At 40.8% G+C, this 19,764-nt stretch overlaps 1 protein-coding gene across 1 annotated transcript in view; it reads left to right on the top strand.

The window, feature by feature from the left end:
- Window positions 1-702: 702 nt before the first annotated feature.
- The window catches only part of TNFRSF11A (TNF receptor superfamily member 11a), a 36,622-nt gene continuing 17,560 nt past the window's right edge, over window positions 703-19,764 (top strand). The window contains exons 1-2 of the mRNA XM_063130262.1: window positions 703-939; window positions 18,984-19,065. Of these exons, the coding sequence (XP_062986332.1) occupies window positions 874-939; window positions 18,984-19,065 (148 nt within the window). The 5' untranslated portion in view covers window positions 703-873. The remainder of the gene's footprint in view (window positions 940-18,983; window positions 19,066-19,764) is intronic.

Below are 19,764 nucleotides of genomic sequence, written 5' to 3' on the forward strand. Positions count from 1 at the left end.
CTCAATATCACTTGCGCTATTGGGATACCATCATTGGATATAACCCATAATAAACCAATTGGCAGTCCTTGAATGGTATCCCAATTTCTGGCACTTTAAGGGGGGAGCTGGCCCTGAATTGGACCACAGGTATGGAAAAAACTGAAAAAGGCAGAGAAATAAGATTATTTGTGAAGCACGCGATGCAAGTAGGGTTCCTGGATTCTTATTTTTAATGGAATGGAAGGACAAATCAGGTTTGCCAGCCCTGGAGCAAAGGTGTTTGAAAAGAGGCGGACTTGTTATTTTCCCTGCCTGCCACATGAGGGGTGTTCCCTTCCTAGAAAGAGGGCCGGCCCAATACATGTTGTTACCTGAGGTGGGGCAGCAGCAAACGACACCCCAAGTCAAAGTACGCCGTACTCAAGACTTGCCAAGCTATGTTGGCACCTGTGGCAGAAAATCCCACAAGCCCTTCACCTCTTCCCTGGCAGTAAGGATATAATAAATAACGATACGCCGCCCTTTCACGACACCCAAATTCAGATGCCTGAAGCAGCCGCCTCACATTAAATTCTCAGCACAGGCGTTGTAATAAAACTTCTGAAAGAGGAGGAGTGAGGAAAAGGAGTGGACAAGGAGGGAGGGAACTTACAATCAAAGGCCAAAAAAACAAACAAACCACTAACTCTGCAAGTCGAGTCCTGGGAATCTGCTGTGGGCACTGAAGACAGAGGGGTTGGGCTTTCTGTTTCTCTTTACTCGTGGCTGCAAAGAAGGAGGTCAGTGTCGCGTTGCTTAGTCCAATGCGGCTCTGTTTGAGGCTTAGGGACTTGGTCTGCAGGACTTTTTTATTCCTGCTTGGCAGTGGGAGCGAGGGAAAGACTCCTCGACATGGCCGTTCCGGGCAGCTGCTGGGTCGTTGTTGCTCTGTCGGTTTTTTCCCTCGCTGACGTGCAGGTAAGGCTGCCTGGGCATGCAAGGAAGAAGGGATAAGGCGTATATATCGGGGGCCCTGGCGCTCTAATTGTGTGTTGTGCTTTGAATTGGTTTATGATAGTTATATCCTGCGGTGCTCTACTCGAAATTTCCTGCAACGCCTGACCAAATATATAGCAAAAAAATCAATGCAGTTTCAGCAACCCTTTGCAGTGGTGGTGGTGGGGTGGAAATGGAAAAGGACGCAGAAAGAGCAAAGTGCGTTGCTGGAGACGCGAGGGTGAGCTTTGCCCCGCATAGTTGCTTTCTGAAAGGAAAATAACGGATCTACAGTACTGCTTTAAAACGGTTTATAACAGTAGTGACAACCGTTTGGGCCCAGGACACACTCCATATACAGTTTTCAAACTGTTTTATCCTGCTTGGTGTAGATTTGCAGTCCTTACCTGGAAGTAAGCACCATTGAACTCAGTGGTGCCTACTTCTGAATCGACATGCATAGGATTGCCCTGTAAATTGGTCTCACTTAATTGCTATTGAAATCCATGGGGCTCAGGTTAGTCATGACTTAACATTTCACATTCATTAAATTAGGACCTGTAGGGAACTAACTTAGTCTGGATCCAACACACTATCACTTCACATTCATGCTGCCTAAACATATTTTCTCTGAAGTAATTTCTGTTGCTTTTGACAAGTTAACTTTTAAGGAAGCATGCTAAACTTTGCTTTTCCTTCCAGTAACCACAGGGATACAAAAATGGTGTGCGGCTGAAAGGGAGCCATGTGTTTGGGGTGCACTTTACCACCACCACCACCCCGCGCATGTTACCTATGCCAATTAAAAATATAAAATAAAAATTTCAGAATACATTTAGATAAAAGACTGGAAGTGAAGGGTATAAAATAAATCCTGATCAATTCCAGCAAGCCAAAACCCTTCCTCAAAGGGAAGAAGCTCCCAAGAGGAACGGCCTTGCGTATTTCCCTAAAGAGGAAGTTCTAAAAAGAAGGTACCACTTCCAAGATGGCCCAACATCCTGCCACCCTGCACATCCCCATGAACTCACAAAACCCTAAGGAGAGTCTCCTCTACTATAAGTTAAGTGAGGAAACATGACAGAAGATACTCTGCAAAGGTAATCAAAGCAGTTTCAGAGAGATGGCTTGGGGACAGAGACCATACTTTCCATTTCTTACAACTCCTAATCTAACATATCACCTTAGAGTCCCCACCAAGATAGATTAAAATGAGCCAAACTTATGAGCCCAGTAAGGGTTTGTAGAGGAAGACTGTCAAGGGATGTAATTTTCATGTGGTGAAAAACAGCTCCAGTAGAATGCATGCAAAACATTGCTATCCGTTTTCTCTTACTTTGTGTTTTCCAATTATCATTGGAACCCACCCATTAGTTCACCCAGTTTTGGTTTCCATCGCAGTTCTTTTTTTGCCAGTGGTCTTCCAGCTGGAAAGGTCTCTAGTGATGTGGCTTTCACCACTTCCCTTGGGAAGCATATACTATAAACTAAACTCTCTGTTTAAATATTAAAATGCTTTTTATAAACAGGGTAGGTCTTATTGTTATCCCCCTCCCCAAAATGCATATTTTACTCTTAGGTGACTCCTAAGCTTTCTCTCTTTTTCCAATTTCAATATTTTACAAGTGAATTGAGCAGCCCTAACTGCAAAATAATGGCAAATCCCCACACTTAAAACCAGAAGGAAACCAAAGCATTAATTCAGTTCTTCCATAAAGACCAAGTCTATTTGTTAGCAGACAATACTGTCCAACGCTTTAAGCGCAGTCAACTAGCTCATAAAAATACACTGTAATTTCTGGTCTAGAGTTGTGGCTATGAATTGGGAAGTATTCGGCCTGAATCTCACCTCTGCCATAAACGCAGTAGGCTGTGCTCAGCCTCCCATATGCAATATCTCTCAGCCTCTCAACATATAATAATACAGCCCACCTTACAGGTGGCTGTGAAAAGTGAAACAACATAGTGTACATGAAGCACTTTGAAGATTCAAAAGTATACAGTATAAATACTGATAACAACAGTGTTTAAGAGTGCTCTCATTCAGCATGACTGTTCCTTTAGAATGCAAAATTAACACCCTTAAATTTTAGCTGTTTTCTAGATGAAAATGGCTCATTAGCCCAATCCTACCCTGGTTATATTCTGCCTCTTAAACAATACCATACCATACAAATCCAGGAGCTAATCTCATGGCATTTCATCATGCACAGTGGACGTTAATTGTAATATAGCCACCTCCAAAAAAACCATACATTCACATTAGCTCCAGGTTGTCAAGAAATCCAGTTTCGTTTTGAGATTTAGCTGCTGATAACAAGCTCCATTTCATGAGGAGGGGCTGGCACACACTCATTAAAACCACCTGCGAGCATTATTGTAAGGTTTTCTAGTCTCCAGGCCTTCAGAGCTGAATTTCTGCCAAAATTAGATGGACTAGTTTCAGCTGGGTTGTAGTGAGAGCTTTTCACTCCTCCCTCCCCTCCTGAAAGCTGAGGTAGTTATGCAGCCCAACAGTAATTGGCTATGGAAGGTCATCTTACATATCTCAAGGGCTTGGGAGTGTATAAAGCTTGAGGGGTGCTACTGTTGTCACTTGGTCTTCACTCAGTTCTTAACTTTGGTCTTTATCTTTGAAACTGGTCTCCAGTCCAGTCTTCGTTTTGATCTTCAGTCTTTGTTAAATGACTTGGGCCTGGGAATTTTTGGATCCTGTCCTAAAGGAAGACTTGCTTCAGTAAAGTATATGATAGGATAGGTCATATTTTATTGGTTTTGCCTGCAGCATTGTTTCAAAAGGTTTCTCTATTGTTTAAAGTTTTTTTTCTGATTCCTTTGGGGTTTCTTGGATTTCCCCTGATAGTGGCACACCTTTTTTTTTTTTTTACTCCTTTGCCCCTTGACAATTGTTAATAAATTTCACATCTATTTCAAAGTTTTGTGTACTTTAATCCATTTAAGCCTCAGTACTGAATTCAGAGCCTTCTGCTTTGGTCTTGCTACTGTTTAGTCTGGACTTGGGCTGCGAAATAGAGGATGACAACTTGAACCCTTATTTCTGTGTCCAAAGTGAATCCTAAAAGATTTGAGTATCCCCTGTCTCAGCTGGGTTTGATGTTAAGGGGGCGGGGGGGGTGGCAGTCTACTGGGTGATTTATTTGCCTGCTGCCCACACTGCCGGGAGTTGGGTGTTTGGAATACCCCTCTTAATCCTCCTATTCACTCTCTTCCATTACACAGGTAACAATAGTACTACTTATTTCCATCTATGTCTACTGCAATGCTGCACAGAATGTGGTATAAAGACATGCAAATCTGGACTGACTGATCCAAATCCCCATCAGTGTAGGATCATGCATTGGGATATTGTTCAAAGCAGCCATTGCTGAATTGAAACATTTATCATTTACTGTAGGAAGTGTAATAAGACAATATAAGCGCACAAGTCACTTACTTTTTTATTACTATACTTAGAAACTAGGAATGTTCTATTTATAATAATAGAATTTAGTAGGCAGTTCATGTGGAATATTTTTGTAAAATAAAATATTTTAGTTCTGTCTGAATAGTAATATTTTGCATTTAATAATACAATGAATATTTCCTTATGTATGGCACTATGACCAATCTTTTTTATTTCATCTAAATAGTAAAATACTTCATTTTTTCAATCTTAGGTATATAAATACAAAAAAGAAAGATACAATTAACAAAGACATCAATATTAATATATTAACATTTTAATGTGTTAAAACTAAAAAGGTTGACAGGAAAATAATTAATATATTATATTAAGTAGTTATTACCTTTCATAATTCACCATAACACTTCTAACTCTGAAGATCAACCCATCCCTAAATTGTACCAGAATGTTTGTAGACATTCATTTTAGCCTTGGGTATCAGGTTTTTATTATCACTTTGAAATCTTCCATTTTACTTTACAGACTTTTAGTTAGATCTAGAGAAGTACAAACAGAACTCTTCTCTTGTGCAGTGAGGCTTCCCCTCTTCTGCTGCATCCACTTATGTGTTCCTCCCACCACCAAATGTGGGTATGTTATGTAGGATGGAGTACTATCACAAGTGGGGAAATTGACTGTAAGAAAGGGAGCCTTGTGCACATAGAAATATCTTCTCCTTGTTCAAGGGACCCAGCTTTCTGGATCCTAGCCCTTATATTTTGCTCCATATTAGCCAAATCTTATAATATGTTTAATTAGAGGGTGATTGTTGGTGCATTTACATTCTTCCAAAAGGATGCAATAATTATGTTAGCCATAGCTTTAAAAACGGGGACTCTACATTCCCTACTATTCTTGAGTATGTCTATCTTGGAGGGTTCTAATAATTCTTATCTATGTTACTTAGCATCTCTTTCCAAAAGGTTTCATGCACTTCCACCACATTTGTAGATGTGTGTGTATGAACACACAAATCTTTCTAATCAGTTTCATTATGGCGTTTAGATTCTCCAATGGTACATAAGTTATTGCCTTTTCAGTACATTTCCCAAGCAGTTGACAGGACTTGTCAGCTCCTGAGATCATGGTTGTGCTATCTCCATCTACAATGACATGTTGTGATTCTCTAAATTTATGGCAACTGAGAAATTAGCTGTCTACTAATTTCAGGACTGGTTCACACAATTTATTTTTCAATATTTGCTCTCTTGCAGCAGAATATGGGGAAAAAACTGTGTTTGGCTGTTCAAATGTAGCTTATTAATGTGGGATATCTATAAGAACATCCATACATCTTTATCTTAGTTGTTGTTACATACAATTGTGTTGCTTGTCTGATCTTTAAAGCATTGTGTTTTGAGGTGATAAGAGAATTCAATCTGCGGGGTTCCCTCCCTTCTCTGACAGCTCTTTTATATATGTAAGTGAAGTTACTGCTTCATTCTGCATTAATTGAGTGATGGAATATGTGCCAGTGCAGAGGACAATATTGTTCCTAGAGCAAAACATTCCAAAAGAATTGGCACTGATCCTATGAATTGGTTTACACTCTAGTGATGCAAGTAGTTCAACCTTCCTCTGCCTGGTACCCTCCAGATGTTTTGGACTTCAACTTCCATCTGCCCAAAACAGCATGGCCAAAGGTCAGAAATGCTGAGAATTTTAGAGAGCTCCATCAGACCATGTTACTGGGCACTCACGGATTTTCACGGGTCCCTTTCACAACATCATCTGCATCCCGCACACCTCCCACCCCTTCTAGCCTTCTTCGCACCACAAAAAAGCACTCCAGTAAGTCTGATTTATTTTAAAGATGGAAATTGCTGCTATCTCCTGCTGTGTGCAGGAGAAGCAGCCCGATCAAAACAGCCCTCTAAATGGGCCACATGCAAGTTGTTTACTTCTTCTTTCAAAAGAGGAAGTAATGAGGGACAAGTGCGCTGGCAGAGCAGCAACAGTAAGCAATCACATTTTCCCCTGTATGATGACGCTATTGCTCCAAAATTTCTGGAGGGCACCAGGGCCAGAGCTACACTAAGCAGAATATGACACTTTGAAAATGGTTTGAAAAATGTATATGGAATGTGTCTTGGGCTCCAACAGTTTTCACTACTGTTATAAATCATTTTAAAGCAGTAGTGTAGATCCAGCCCAGGTTGAGGAAGGCTGAAGTACCAGCTCATATTATTGCACCTCAGTTATTCTATAACTGGGAATTGGGGCACAACCATCTGTGATGCACCATTGTTTCCACTTTGTCTTTAATTGTGTAGCTACTGTGACTAGCATTGGAGCAGGGTACAAAATATGCTCAATTATTATTATTATTATTTATTTATATAGCACCATCAGTGTACATGGTGCTGTACAGAGTAAAACAGTAAATAGCAAGACCCTGCCGCATAGGCTTACAATCTAATAAAATCATAGTAAAACAATAAGGAGGGGAAGAGAATGCAAACAGGTACAGGGTAGGGTAAGCAGGCACAGGGTAGGGAAAAACTAACAGTAGAAAGTAACAGTAGAAGTCTGCACAACATCAAGTTTTAAAAGCTTTAGGAAAAAGAAAAGTTTTTAGTTGAGCTTTAAAAGCTGTGGTTGAACTTGTAGTTCTCAATGTTCTGGAGGTCGCCAAGACACCCTACACTTCTCAATTTGTATTTCAAAATATTTTTATTTTATTTAATTTCCCATGAATGCTTATGGGCAGGTAACTTGTCCTTTGGGACTAGCGATGCGCACCCAAGGCAATGATTTTATAGTTGTGTCCAGGACAGTTTCTCAAATTTCCAAATGTGGCTACAGGCCCCAAAGGTCTCCTATTCCTGAAGACTAGGCAAAGCAGTCAGAATTCTAGCAGCCTTATTCTGTACTATTGGGAGTTTCTAAACCATTTTCAAGGGCAGCCCCATGTATAGCACATTGCAGTAATCCAACCTAGAGCAATCCAAACTTACTTTTCAGGTCAAAAGGCTTTGGTGTATAAGGGGACAGGCATGCCATAACAAGCCTGGCCTAGCCTATGAAAGGAAAGTGGGAAGGCACTAATTGCAGGAAAAAGGGGAAGAAGGAAATCTCCAGGTGCACCAGATAACATTTTATGGAGCCCAATAAAAAAAATTCTTACGCACCTGGAGATCTCCTTCCTTCTTTTTTTCCTGCCTTTCTCATGTCAATGGCTTCAATGTTAGCCAGGAGGACAAGAGATGGGTAGAAGAACATTTCATGAGCACCTCCTCACCATAATCACTAGATCTGTGGTCAAGGATGGAGCAAGGGATGAGTGAGAGGTCTGTATTTTCTCTTGTATTGTGAAGTGGGAGGAAACCTGGCAGCTCTCTAGCTGATTGAGAATAAAAGTAGATGCATCCTTAAATTGCTTTGTGGGTTTTTATTTTATTATTATCTTTTTGCATATTGAATTGACTTGCTCTGGGTTGAGAATTGGGGTTCCTGGGTAAAAAATTTGTGGGTTTTTTGTTTGTTTGTTTGTTTTGGGCACAATGTGTATGAAGAGCCCAAAAGTTATCCCCCTCCAAAATTTTCTTAGAATTAGCTATTATAGTTGTATAAACTCCTCTCAGCTTCCTCTCTGAATCTTGCTAAATCTTTGGCTTCAACCACATCCTGGCAACATGTTCCTCATTCTAATTTTGTACACCATGTAAAGAGTAATATTGTATTCTCTTCCATGCACTAAAACTGCACAGGGGCGGGGAAACATGCACAAGTGGTAAGGGTTTTAAACAAAGCTGCAGATTTTTAACAATTAAATTTAAAGTGAAGCAACTAGTAAGGCAGTGGCTGGCAGGGCCAGTCCTACCATTACGCAAAATCAGGTGGCAACTCAATCATGTGGCAACTCAACCAACAGATGCCATGTTACAGCTGGGATGAGGACTATGTGGCCCTCCAGATGTTGTTGCACTGCAACTCCCATCAGCTTTAGCCAGCATAGCCAGTTGTGAGCTATGATGATAACTGCAATCCAACAACCTCTAAAGGGTCACATATTCCCCCATCCCTGTGTTATAGGATGGGGTATGTTATGTTCAGCTTATCCTGCACTCACCCACCCGAAGCTAGCCCAATGTGCAGTAGAGGATGCTATCCAGTTGCCATGTTGAAGTAAGAATCAACTGCCAGCCCTGTCAACTCCTGTATGTGGAATTAGAGATGGAGGACTAGCTTGTCCTTCACTTCAGGCAACATAATGTCTTGGGCTGCCCCTGGTAGCAAGCAAGGAAATCTCTTGGATTACACAACATCAAAACTGTTGTGATCTAGAGCTCCATCAGATGAGCGTTTTATTGCAAGCTCATTACTGGGCAGTCACAGATTTTCATGGGTCCCTCTTACGCCGTGGTCTGCATCCCGCGTGCCTCCTGACCCTTTTAGCCTTCTGCACGCCACAAAAAAACACCCCAGTAAGTTCGATTTCTTTTAAAGATGGAAGTTGCCGCTATTTCCTGCTGTGTGCTGGATAAGCAGCGCTATCAAAATGGCCCACTGAATGCGCCACATGCACGTTGTTTACTTCCTTTTTCAAAAGAGGAAGTAATAAGGGACAAACACAAGGGCAGAGGAGCGATGGTTAGCAAACATGATTTCCCCCTGTGCGATGGAGCTCCTAGAAGTATGCAACCATTGCCTTTTGCCCTTGTTTGGTGGCCTCTCAAATATGGTCTGTCTGTACCTGGACTCCATGTGCACATTTTAAATTCCATGGTGGAATGGTAACAAACCTATAGACAAAAAAGCTAGACTGCCAATAAACTAATTTAATAGGTACAGGGATCTTTTGCTTGAGTAACGATTCAAAGATACGACCTTCCTTCCTGTAGCTTACAGTGGCAGGGTCCCAAATTCTTACTCTTCATGATGTGAGGAAAGGCACTAATTTCATCCAGTATAGAGATGTAAAGACTTGGAGGAAAAAAAAATGAAAAAATGGGGTGACTGCTTTTTCCTTGTCCGCACCCCCCAAATACCTGGGGGATGGGAACCAGGATTTTTCTATTTTTCTGGGTTTTTTCCCAGGCCTTCACAACTGTAATCCAGTATAAGCAATTAGCATTTTAAGGGGTAGACTACACGTTAAGGCAGCCTTTTTCAACCTGGGGCGCTCCAGATGTGTTGGACTACAACTCCCAGAATGCCCCAGCCAGCTGGCTGGGGCATTCTGTGAGATGCAGTCCAACACATCTGGAGCGCCCCAGGTTGAGAAAGGCTGCGTTAAGGTAATTACATAGCATGCAGCTTCCCCTGTACTTTTATTTACTCCAAAGTAAGTGTGTGGGGCCCCAATCATGATTGGGACCAACATATGCAAGGGACGTTTAACCTTCTCTTCCCTGCTCCTTCCCTCCTAACAGCCTCCAGGGTATCAGCTGAGGAGGGAAGGATTAATCCTCCCTTTCTCATGGGGAGTGGCATTGATCCCTATTAGGTCCCACATACTGACTTTGGAGCAAATAAAAAGTAGAAAGGTAGCTGCACACTACACAGTTAAGTAACATATAGTTTAACTATAACTGCTCTCTGCCTACTGTGGCAAATGGAGTTTTTTTTTGTTTGTTTTGCTTTGCTTGACATTACAGAGATAAAGTATGAAAACCCTTTGAAGCACATTGGAAAACTACTATAGAAAGGCAAATTCTTGTTTGATTTATTTATTAGGAGCGGTACATAGTAAAATGTTGTTTCAGTATAGAGGATAGCAAGTATCGTAACAGTTCATCTGTAAAACTACTTCATTACCAAAAAAAGGTTTTCTTCTTCAGTGAATTAGCTGATAGCCTCATAGAACTGATTCATGAAATTGCTTCCTTAAGCAAAAAATCAGCAATGTGTTTCCTTTATTAACCTCTGCCTAAATACTTGAAACTGTCAATGCCTTTGTCTAAAACTTAATATTTCTACAAAAAACAACGTGGGGCTTGTCTATATGCTCTGGAAACCCAGTGACCATATTTTTAAAAAATTCAAGAATAGATGTTATACACATAGGCGTGCGCAACACTTTTCATTAGGGTGTGCACTCAGAGTATAAAAACATGATATAAAATACAATATAAAAGCACAATCAGGATAAAATCAGCAGCAGTGCAGAAATACAAATTTAGAATACAATTTTTAAAGAGCAAAGTTAAAATTAATTCATAGACTGTTAAAATACTGAGAGAATAAAAAGGTCTTCACCTTGCGTCTAAAAGAATATAGTGTAGGTACCAGGTGAACCTCCTTAGGGAGCTCATTCCACAGCCGGGGTGCCACAGCAGAGAAGGCCCTCCTCCTGGTAGCCACCTGCCTCACTTCCTTTGGCAAGGGCTCACGGAGAAGGACCCCTGAGGATGACTAAGTAGGGATCTCTTTCTATGCTGGATGACAACCACAACCATCAGCTTCATTGGCACAATTCAAGCAAAGTTAAGTCACCCAATGCATGTTTTCTTGCAAGTAAGTTCCACTATGTTCAATCGCCCCTATTCCCTAGTCAGTGTGTTTAGCATTACAGCCTTCAGTCCTGTTCATTTTAAATGGAAATAAGTACATTAATTAATTCCACTTATCTGAAGAAGCATATGATTAATTCTCTGAAAATAAATGAATTTTTTTTAAATGCTCAACTTTGCCTGGATCATGACCAACTATTTTACTTCTTGAACATTCCAGTTAAGATAAAAATAATAAGCTGCTTTAGTTATTTGGATGTTATGTCCAGTACTGCTCCCTCTTACATGAAGTAATTCTCAAAGCTCTCTTTCCCAGCACCTTTCTACACTATTTGATACCCTTTTTAACTGGATACCTAATACATGCTGGATACCTAATACCTGCCCTTTCCTACTGAGCCATAACCCTTCTTCTCTACAAAACCTCAATCTCTATGGACTGTGACTGGCCCGTATCATGACACATAGGAACATAGCAAAGTGCCTTATACTGAATCAGGCCATTGGTCCATCAAGCCCAGTATTGTTGGCACTGACTGGAAGCAGCTTTCCAGAGCTTCAGGCAGGATTCTTTCCTAGCCCTACTTGGAGAAGCCGGGGATTGAACCTGAGACCTTGTGCCTGCAAAGCATGTGTTCTACCACGGAATTAGACCCCTTCCCATATTCACTGCCTCACATCCTCAGCCCAGTGGCAAGTATTTTGATTGGCTGTTGAATATTTCTTCTTCATTGTGAGCTAGTAGTAGTCAAATTAATTCCCCTACCATTGGCTTGGCTTTCTCTTGATTTTTTTCTCAAAACAGACAATTATACAGTGCAGCACAGAGATTGTTGGGGGTTGATACTTTTTGCACATATGTGTCTCTTCTCAAGAAAAAAAAAGGATTTGAGTATCTCTTTATTGTTCGTCCCACCCATAATTCACTCTTTATCATACAGAAGACTTTAGAATCTAAGATTAGAGTTTGAAAGAGAAATCATGTTCTCCTGTCAGTTTACTTTAGCTCTCTGCATTTCCTGACTGTATATTGGTTTTATGGGATGGACATTTTGTGATGTGGTTTATGGGCCTCATTGGAAAGTTGACATCACGAAAACCATTTCCTTCACGGTTTAAGAGTTGTTTTGAATTAAAGACCTGGAAGTGAATGTCTGGAGCTGAATGCAGGGACTCTTTTACGCCCTATTTTAAAACACTTAGGATTCTGTTTACTGTAACAAGCTGGCTACTGAGTTTTTTCTCCAGATGGTGCATGAAACAGACAAGAGTTCAGCTTGCCGTTTTACATAGGGTTGTAAGGCAGAATCCCACAGTGACATATATATTACATTCTCTTTAATGGTTACGTTGGATATTCCATATTTGAAGGTACTTTTACATGATGGTAAGCGATGATCGTTCACCACTCCTATATTGATTGCAAATTTATTTAATGAATCCATATAACAACCAAATACTAGATTAAGAATTGGAAATTAAACTGGGGGCAAAAACATATGAAACATTTAAACAATGAAGGAATAGGTTCTTCACCACTGGCATGATCCCAGCTTTATAACTTACCATGCACACATAGATACCAGCAAGCTGAATGCTGGTTCAACCATCTGGTTTCTTCATACTCCAGGTGGGCTGTCTGAGTTCTTTAAAGAAAGTACAAGTGGTGTCTTCACCTTTTTCCCCCCTTTAAGTTACAAAACTGCCCTGCAAAACTGAGAGAAGGGGGCATTGATGATGTCACAGGTGCTTAGCCAATTAGTGCAATCCACAGAGAGTCCCCCCCCCACAATTCCAATTGGACTGTTTTTGTTTTGTTTCATTTTTTTAAATCCAAATGCATTTCTCCAGAGCTCATCCATGGAGAGAAGAAGGTATGTTTAGACTGAATGTGGTGATGATGCTTCCAAACTGCCCTGGCTATTCTTCAAATGTTATAGCTCTCTTCACCCTGAGTCACAAGCAGTAATCTTGGGGGGATGTTTCCTAAGACCAGAAAGGAATAGCCATTTGAAGACTTATTTAGAAGAGAAATTTAGATATCGTCTGCTGAACTTTAGCCTTTGTGGGATAGTCTATAAGTCCCACCATTCAATTACAATAGCATGACATTTGGTCTGCATGTCATGTGGAGTGAATAGTCTTGTTGCAAAGAGAATAAATATCCACTGTTCTGTTCTTCACTACCACCATCTCTTAAACCAGATGGGGCCTGCAGCCGGAGGTTCTCCATCCCTGTTTTAAAGGGCTGGAGATCCAGCAGATGAGAAGGGAAGTCCTCTGCTTGCAAAATGGAGCCTTATAGAAGACCTGAAACCATCTACTCTCAGAACTAATCTGGAAAAGCCATTTTCAAGTCACACTAAAATCTCAAAGCAAAGTCTGTTGACTAATCAACAGTGACAAAGAACAGAAAACTGTCATCTGTTCTCCATACTTCGAACTGAATCAGTTTAAGCTCTTTTGCAAATCACCTCTTTGCAAACTGAGTGCTGGTGATGGGATAACCACATGGCATACATAGGCCCGGACAGCCTGGACACTTTGGCTATTGTTTTTCATTTTATTTTTCCCCTTCCTGGAAAAGGAATTGCATTTCCCCGGTAACAATATATTGCAAATTGAATGGTGGAGAAATGCAATATTCTTTACAAACAGAAGTACTTCTTTAAGAAGACTAATAAGCAATTCCTTTTCCAGTATATTTGTTCATGCTGTGAAACCAATAATCTAGCCCAATATTTCATGTCTATTGTCCAAAAACTGATTTCTACACACTCCAGTGTGACCTATCCACAGTATTCCAGCAATGAAGAAAAAATAATGAACCCATAGCGAGTGCTAGGCTTCTAGTATATGAAATACATTCTCATCTGACCTGATGGTGTTAATTACTAAAAAGACAGTGCCAGGGTTTTTGAGTATATCTGGGAGGTGCACCTGCTGAACACAGGAGGCCATGCCCCCTAGTTCCAGATGGTTATGATAACCTTCACATGATAGGTGCACTTTAAACAAATTTTAACTTTCAAAAGAATGAGATTATCACTATAGAATAAACCACAAAAGGCTTCAGGTTATTGGCCAGAATGGATTTGTCAGAAGGCCTGTGGAAAACCCCTTGATTATTCTTCCAGGTTTTATTTTCTTCAAAAAGAAGAAAGCGGCCCCTGTAACATTATCCTTTGTTAGTGACGTGTCTCACTCTGAACAGTCACTTGAGCGAAAAGCAATTTTAACAGCCCGTGACACAGTTTCTTCTGCAATTGGATTGCTCAATAACTTACTAAATAAACATTTCTCCAAACCAGTCGAAGGGTAGCTATTTGAATTGTGCAGATTCCTACCCTTTTGGCTCTACCTGTTTATTTCTACTTGGTACTGATAGGATTATATACTAATGACGCCTCTTGTTGGAAAGGAAATTACCAGAGAAAAACAAAACAAGGTTATCTTAGAACAATAAAGGAGACCACACCCTTCTTCAGTGAAGAAAAGGTGAAATAGTTTTGCTCACAAATGTTCTTACATATAAAATGCGAGTGCAGTGTAGGGTTTCTAAAAGAGTTTGTTCAGTCCATTTTGTGTTCCAGTACACCTGCAGTAGCAAGAGAACAAATATGTGTGCTCCCAGCAATGGTGGAAGTCAGAGAGAAAAGAGGAAGGGGAGGAGAAACAGGAAGAAATCACAGAAAACCACATTGTAGGCTATGGGGAGCCTAAGGCCAGCTGTGGTGGGAGGTGTGGGGGAGAGATGTTGTGTGACAAATATAGTTGCTTTTTCTAGCTGTGACTGGGGACAGTGACGATTCTTACTTCAAAATATCACAAACACGTGTGTACTATGTGGAAGCATGTGAGTAATCCCATTTGCAATTGTGCAAAGAGAAAGAGTATGCAGATATGTAGAGTAGTTTTGCACATGGCAGGGAAAAGCGCCTTTTGAGTCTGTTCCACACTTTATTGATGTGCACATATAAATGTGGTTCATATGGAATGTAAAGCTGAAAAAAATAACGTTTGTCGGGGAGGGCGGAGATGGCAACCTAAAACTGACATGGATGTCTGAGAGAGTGGAGGCAAAGTTAGGAACAATAGATGGAGGGGACCCATCTATCTGATGTTCTGGTATGTGATAGGGAAGAAGCATTTAAACATTTTGTTAAAGTTGTTTATTGTCTACCTATAAACATACACTTTCTTATTGGTAAGTGCGGCTGAACTGGAACTCCATGCTGGGAAGAAAGTGCAACTTGCTTAGAGGCTGAGGCTGCAATCCTATATATAGGCAGGATCTACACTACTGCTTTAAAGCGCTTTATAACAGTTTTGACAACTGTTGGGGCCCAGGACACAGTTGTCAAAACTATTATAAAGCGCTTTAAAGCAATAGTGTAGATCTCCAACCACAACTTAACTTGGGAGCAAGTCCCATTGAACTGTTGTGCTGCAAAGCACAGAAAGCCAAGTAAGAAACTTAGTCAAGATAAGTAAGTGCTGAATGTTGATTTTATGTTTCTGTTTGCATTATGGTATAAAAGGGAAAGCAACTTTTTATTGCTTTGCTGCTGGCTGATTATCAAGGAGGTGGATGATACAGCAACACAAAGCACTCCCATTGTCCCACAATGTTCCAAGGTGCAGAAGTGTCTGAAACTATATAACAACAGAACTTCCTGTTGGGCCAAGGTTGGAGACTGGGTTTATTATGAGTTACTACAATGCTAAAAACACACACACATGAAGGGGGGGAAAGAGGAACTGTCAATGGACTTAATGGTAGGTTTCCTGCTATCCTCTGCTGCTGGCTCTGTGTTCTATGGATTTGCATACTCTTCCTTAAAGCTGAGGACTTTTCGCCTACTTAACTTTATCTTTGTTAAAGTTTTTCATATAAAGAGGAACTTGCAGACTAAAGCCAAAAAGGAAGAAAAGGTTGTTTGTTTTTTAAAATCACGTAATGTGTGAACTTTTTGACTAGGCTCTCGTGTCTATGACGAGATTTTTTCTCATTAAATATAAACCCAAATTTTCATTGAGTCAAATCTAGGTAAAGAGCGTCACACTGCAACAGCGATTTATTTCCTGGAAAAAAATTATAGTGCAGTTATTAATGCGCATATTCGCATTATCACATATACGATGCTATAGAGTAGACTGAACGAACTTATAAATATTATCTGCAGAGCTCCACAGATTCATAGAAGGGGAAATGCAAGTGGGCAAAGGAACGAGGCAGCAGAGGAGGATGCGAGTGGGGGACTGAAGAAGTTTCCTGTTTCTCGCTGCCCATTCACCCCTCTTTGTTTTCATTTTAAAAGCTCCATCTTAATTCAACATCAAAACAGTGGGAAGGAACGAGGCAGCCAGAGGACGCGATAGGTGGGAAGACGGGAATCATCCAATTACTTTGTTCTACCCTCAAAGCTCTGCCCACATGTCAAAATGCAATTTAACTCCCCCAAAGAAACATAACCATAACGCAGTGCAAACTCGGACTTGTTCTAAAAGTCGCGGTAAATCGTGAATGTGAATATGCGCATTATCGTGTTAAAAACCTGGCGTTACGGTGAATGGACGACTGAGTCATGTATCCTAGAACGCAAATATGAGCAATTGGGTTGGGGTAAACAAGCCATACAGACAAGCCCTAGTAAATTGAATCCACACAAACTAAATGACCATTTACCAAGCGGTAAATTGCCATGGTGTACATATACCTGCTTTAGCTGGACATCTGTATTGATCTGATGGTGAAGAAAATCTTAACATACTTCTGAAGTTGGTCAGAAGAAATCTAAGAATGCAAGAAGGGATACTGGAGAAATCCACAATGGAATCAAATGTGTTTGGATTTCTATGAATCCGATCTGCATATTCCACAGCAGACTGACTTTTCTTAAGCCGCACGGATTCTTCAGACTGGGTTTTTTCTTGTTTGTTTTTTTTAGTTTCCAGAATTGTATGCAAATTTAGTAATAGAAAAATACATAAAATAAAATAACTGGTTGAAAATGTGCATTTCCGCCATAGGCTAAAGCATGAAAATGTGCATTTGGGGGGAATTTGTACATTTTCTCAAGTGAGAAATTGTGAGAAATTTGAGAAAGTGGAAAAAATATGATCCCATAAATGAGCAGACTATGGAATGAAAGGCACCAACAATGTGTGAATTGCAGATGGAACAGGTTTTACAAGATGCAAAAGAGGTAAGATTCTCTTCATCATATGGTGGGGCAATAGAAATTACTGTCTTAAGCATGGTATGTTACCACTTCGTCTCATCCATCATTGTCCTGTTGGTATAACTTTATTTCTGTTGGGTGGTGTATCAGCTTACTCTCTCTCTCAGCCTGTTTTGTTGCTGGACTCTTGCACAGAGGTTACCATTGCATGGAAATGAGTGTGGTATCAAGAGGTGAACATCAACACTTCACTCCAAGAATCCCAGACTACAAGAACTTCAAACCAAATAATCTCTACAGTTCTCTCTAGATATCCCCATTCTTTCCCAACCTGGTGCCCTCCAGAAGGATTGGATTATAGCTCCCATCATCCCTATGTGGCCATGCTGTCTGGGGATGATGGGAGCTGTAGGGCAATACAGATGGAGGACACCAGGTTGGGAATGGTTGCTCTCAGTCTCTGGATATCTCTACAGATAAGAGTTGGTGGGTTTTCCACAGTAATTTCATCTTACCCGCATGATGAAAATACATCTTATAGTGTATGGTTTTACATATTGGCATAACCATTAATTGGATAGAAACCACTGACTTCCTTAAAACATGATCACCACTCTCAGTTGCATCTTAGACAAATTCAGAGAGGATAAATCAATCAATCAGCCATAAAAGCCAATCATAACAAAAAGCCCCTCCAGGTACAGCGACAATATGCCGGGGATAAACAACAGAGGGTGTGTACTTACTTAATTCCCTGACTTGTGGGTTTCTGGTGACATCTGGCAGGCTGGTTGTAGAAATAGAATGCTAAACTAGACTGACCTTGACAAAGCAATTCTCAAGTCCTCATAATCATCCCGAGACCGTGGGGTGGGGGGGACACCTGGGATGGAAGTGTTGACCAATATCCCAGGGCAAGGGAGGAATCATCCCTCCCTGCTCCCGGGATGCCCGGGGCAATCCCCAGGATATCGCCTCGTCTAGCCACGCCCTTGGAGGCAGTTTGGAAGCAAGACTGCTGCTTATGGCGGATACAAGTCTCTCACTTTTGTGTCTGATAAACTGGCATTTCAAGTTTTTGTAGTATTTCAAGGACCTGTTTGACCAGAGGCACCACAGGGACAAAACAATTATGTATGTACATGCTGGGAAGTACTGCTTTTCTCAAACCCCTTAATTGCTCTTAGGGTGTTCCAGCCAGCATGTCTTCATTGAGTCTTCCACAGGCTTTAAACTAGGGGTGCTTCCAGATGAGGCTTTTATTGTGCAATTGCCCTGGAAAGGGGGGGGGGGTCCCAAACATCCTCAGCTTCCATTTGTAACTTTCCTGTGTTTCCCGATTCCTTCTTCTGTTTTTCCCCCCTTGCCACAGAAAATCCATTAAGGAGAGTAAGATGAAGAAGCTGCACAATGATTGGTAGTGCTAGGAACCTCCTGTATGGAAGCACCCTAGTTTATTCTTCCTGGGCCTCACGTCAGGAAGAAGAGAAGGAATGATAGGTGACAGTATGGGGAAAACGCAGGAGAGATTCATGCCCCTCATTTTGCTTCCATCCTGCCAGAAATAAGATAGAAAACATTGCCTGAAGCTAGCTGCCTTTTGTCAGCTAGGGCCAGATCTACACCAAGCAGGATATAACACTTTGAAAATGGTTTGAAAACTGTATGTGGTTTGAAAACTGTATATGGAGTGTGTCCTGGGCCCAAACAGTTGTCAAAACTGTTATAAACTGTTATAAAGCAGTAGTATAGATCCTGCCTAGGTATCTATAGCATTTCATTTTGCAGCAATCCAAAGACATTACAACTAGTCAAAACACAATCAAATCCACATTCCCAAGTGACACTTGGATTTCTTTAGAGCATTTCCTAACCGAAGAAAGATTTACTGTGGTGTAATCATTTGTCTGTCCTATCCTTCAGTTGTCCTTGCAAATCACCCCTCCCTGTAACAGCGAACAACACTATGAATATTCTGGACGATGCTGCACCAAATGTGAGCCAGGTAAATATGCTAAGAACATTCTTCTTATTCACTAGTCAACATGTTTTTAAAATAATAAAGGTCTCATTCACGTTTGTTTGTTCGTTTGTTTGTTTGTTTTAAGTCAGATGCTACTTCTTTGTGTCAGGTGTATTGCCATTTGGCAAGGAACCTATAACACATTTATACATCTGTCAAAGGAATTTTATTTGGAGTGAAACAAAGTTGGCCTTAGGCAAGACACTCTCTCTCAGTCTCTCCAACCATAATGGAATATTGATATGGATACTGAAAATGGCATGCAGAGAATTCAGCCTCTGTTGGCGTTATATCACAGCCCAGCTCATGATCAGCGTACACCAATTACAAAGCAGTTGGGGAGACCTTGAATCTCAAAGGGAGATAGTTAGATTACATTAGAGAGATGCCTACGGAGCTCCTTGAACTGAGAGAGGTTGGATAGTTTCCTCTTAGGAGCAAAAAGTGTTTCTGAGTCATTAAGGCGAACTAGAGAATATGAGTCATAGCTACAGCCTTTAGGAGCCAAGCAGAAGGTGTCCTCTAAGATGTACTCAAGGCTTTAAAATAAAACCTGAAAGGAACTGAGCGAACTGAGCACACATGCATACTGAGCCATAGCCCAGCGAGTCCTTATGTGTAGATCAACAATATACTTCATTTGGGTTTGTCAAATACTATTGTTAAACTCCATTCACACTA

This window comes from Elgaria multicarinata, chromosome 7 (assembly GCF_023053635.1).
Source record: "Elgaria multicarinata webbii isolate HBS135686 ecotype San Diego chromosome 7, rElgMul1.1.pri, whole genome shotgun sequence".
In the NCBI taxonomy this organism is placed as follows: Eukaryota; Metazoa; Chordata; class Lepidosauria; order Squamata; family Anguidae; genus Elgaria; species Elgaria multicarinata.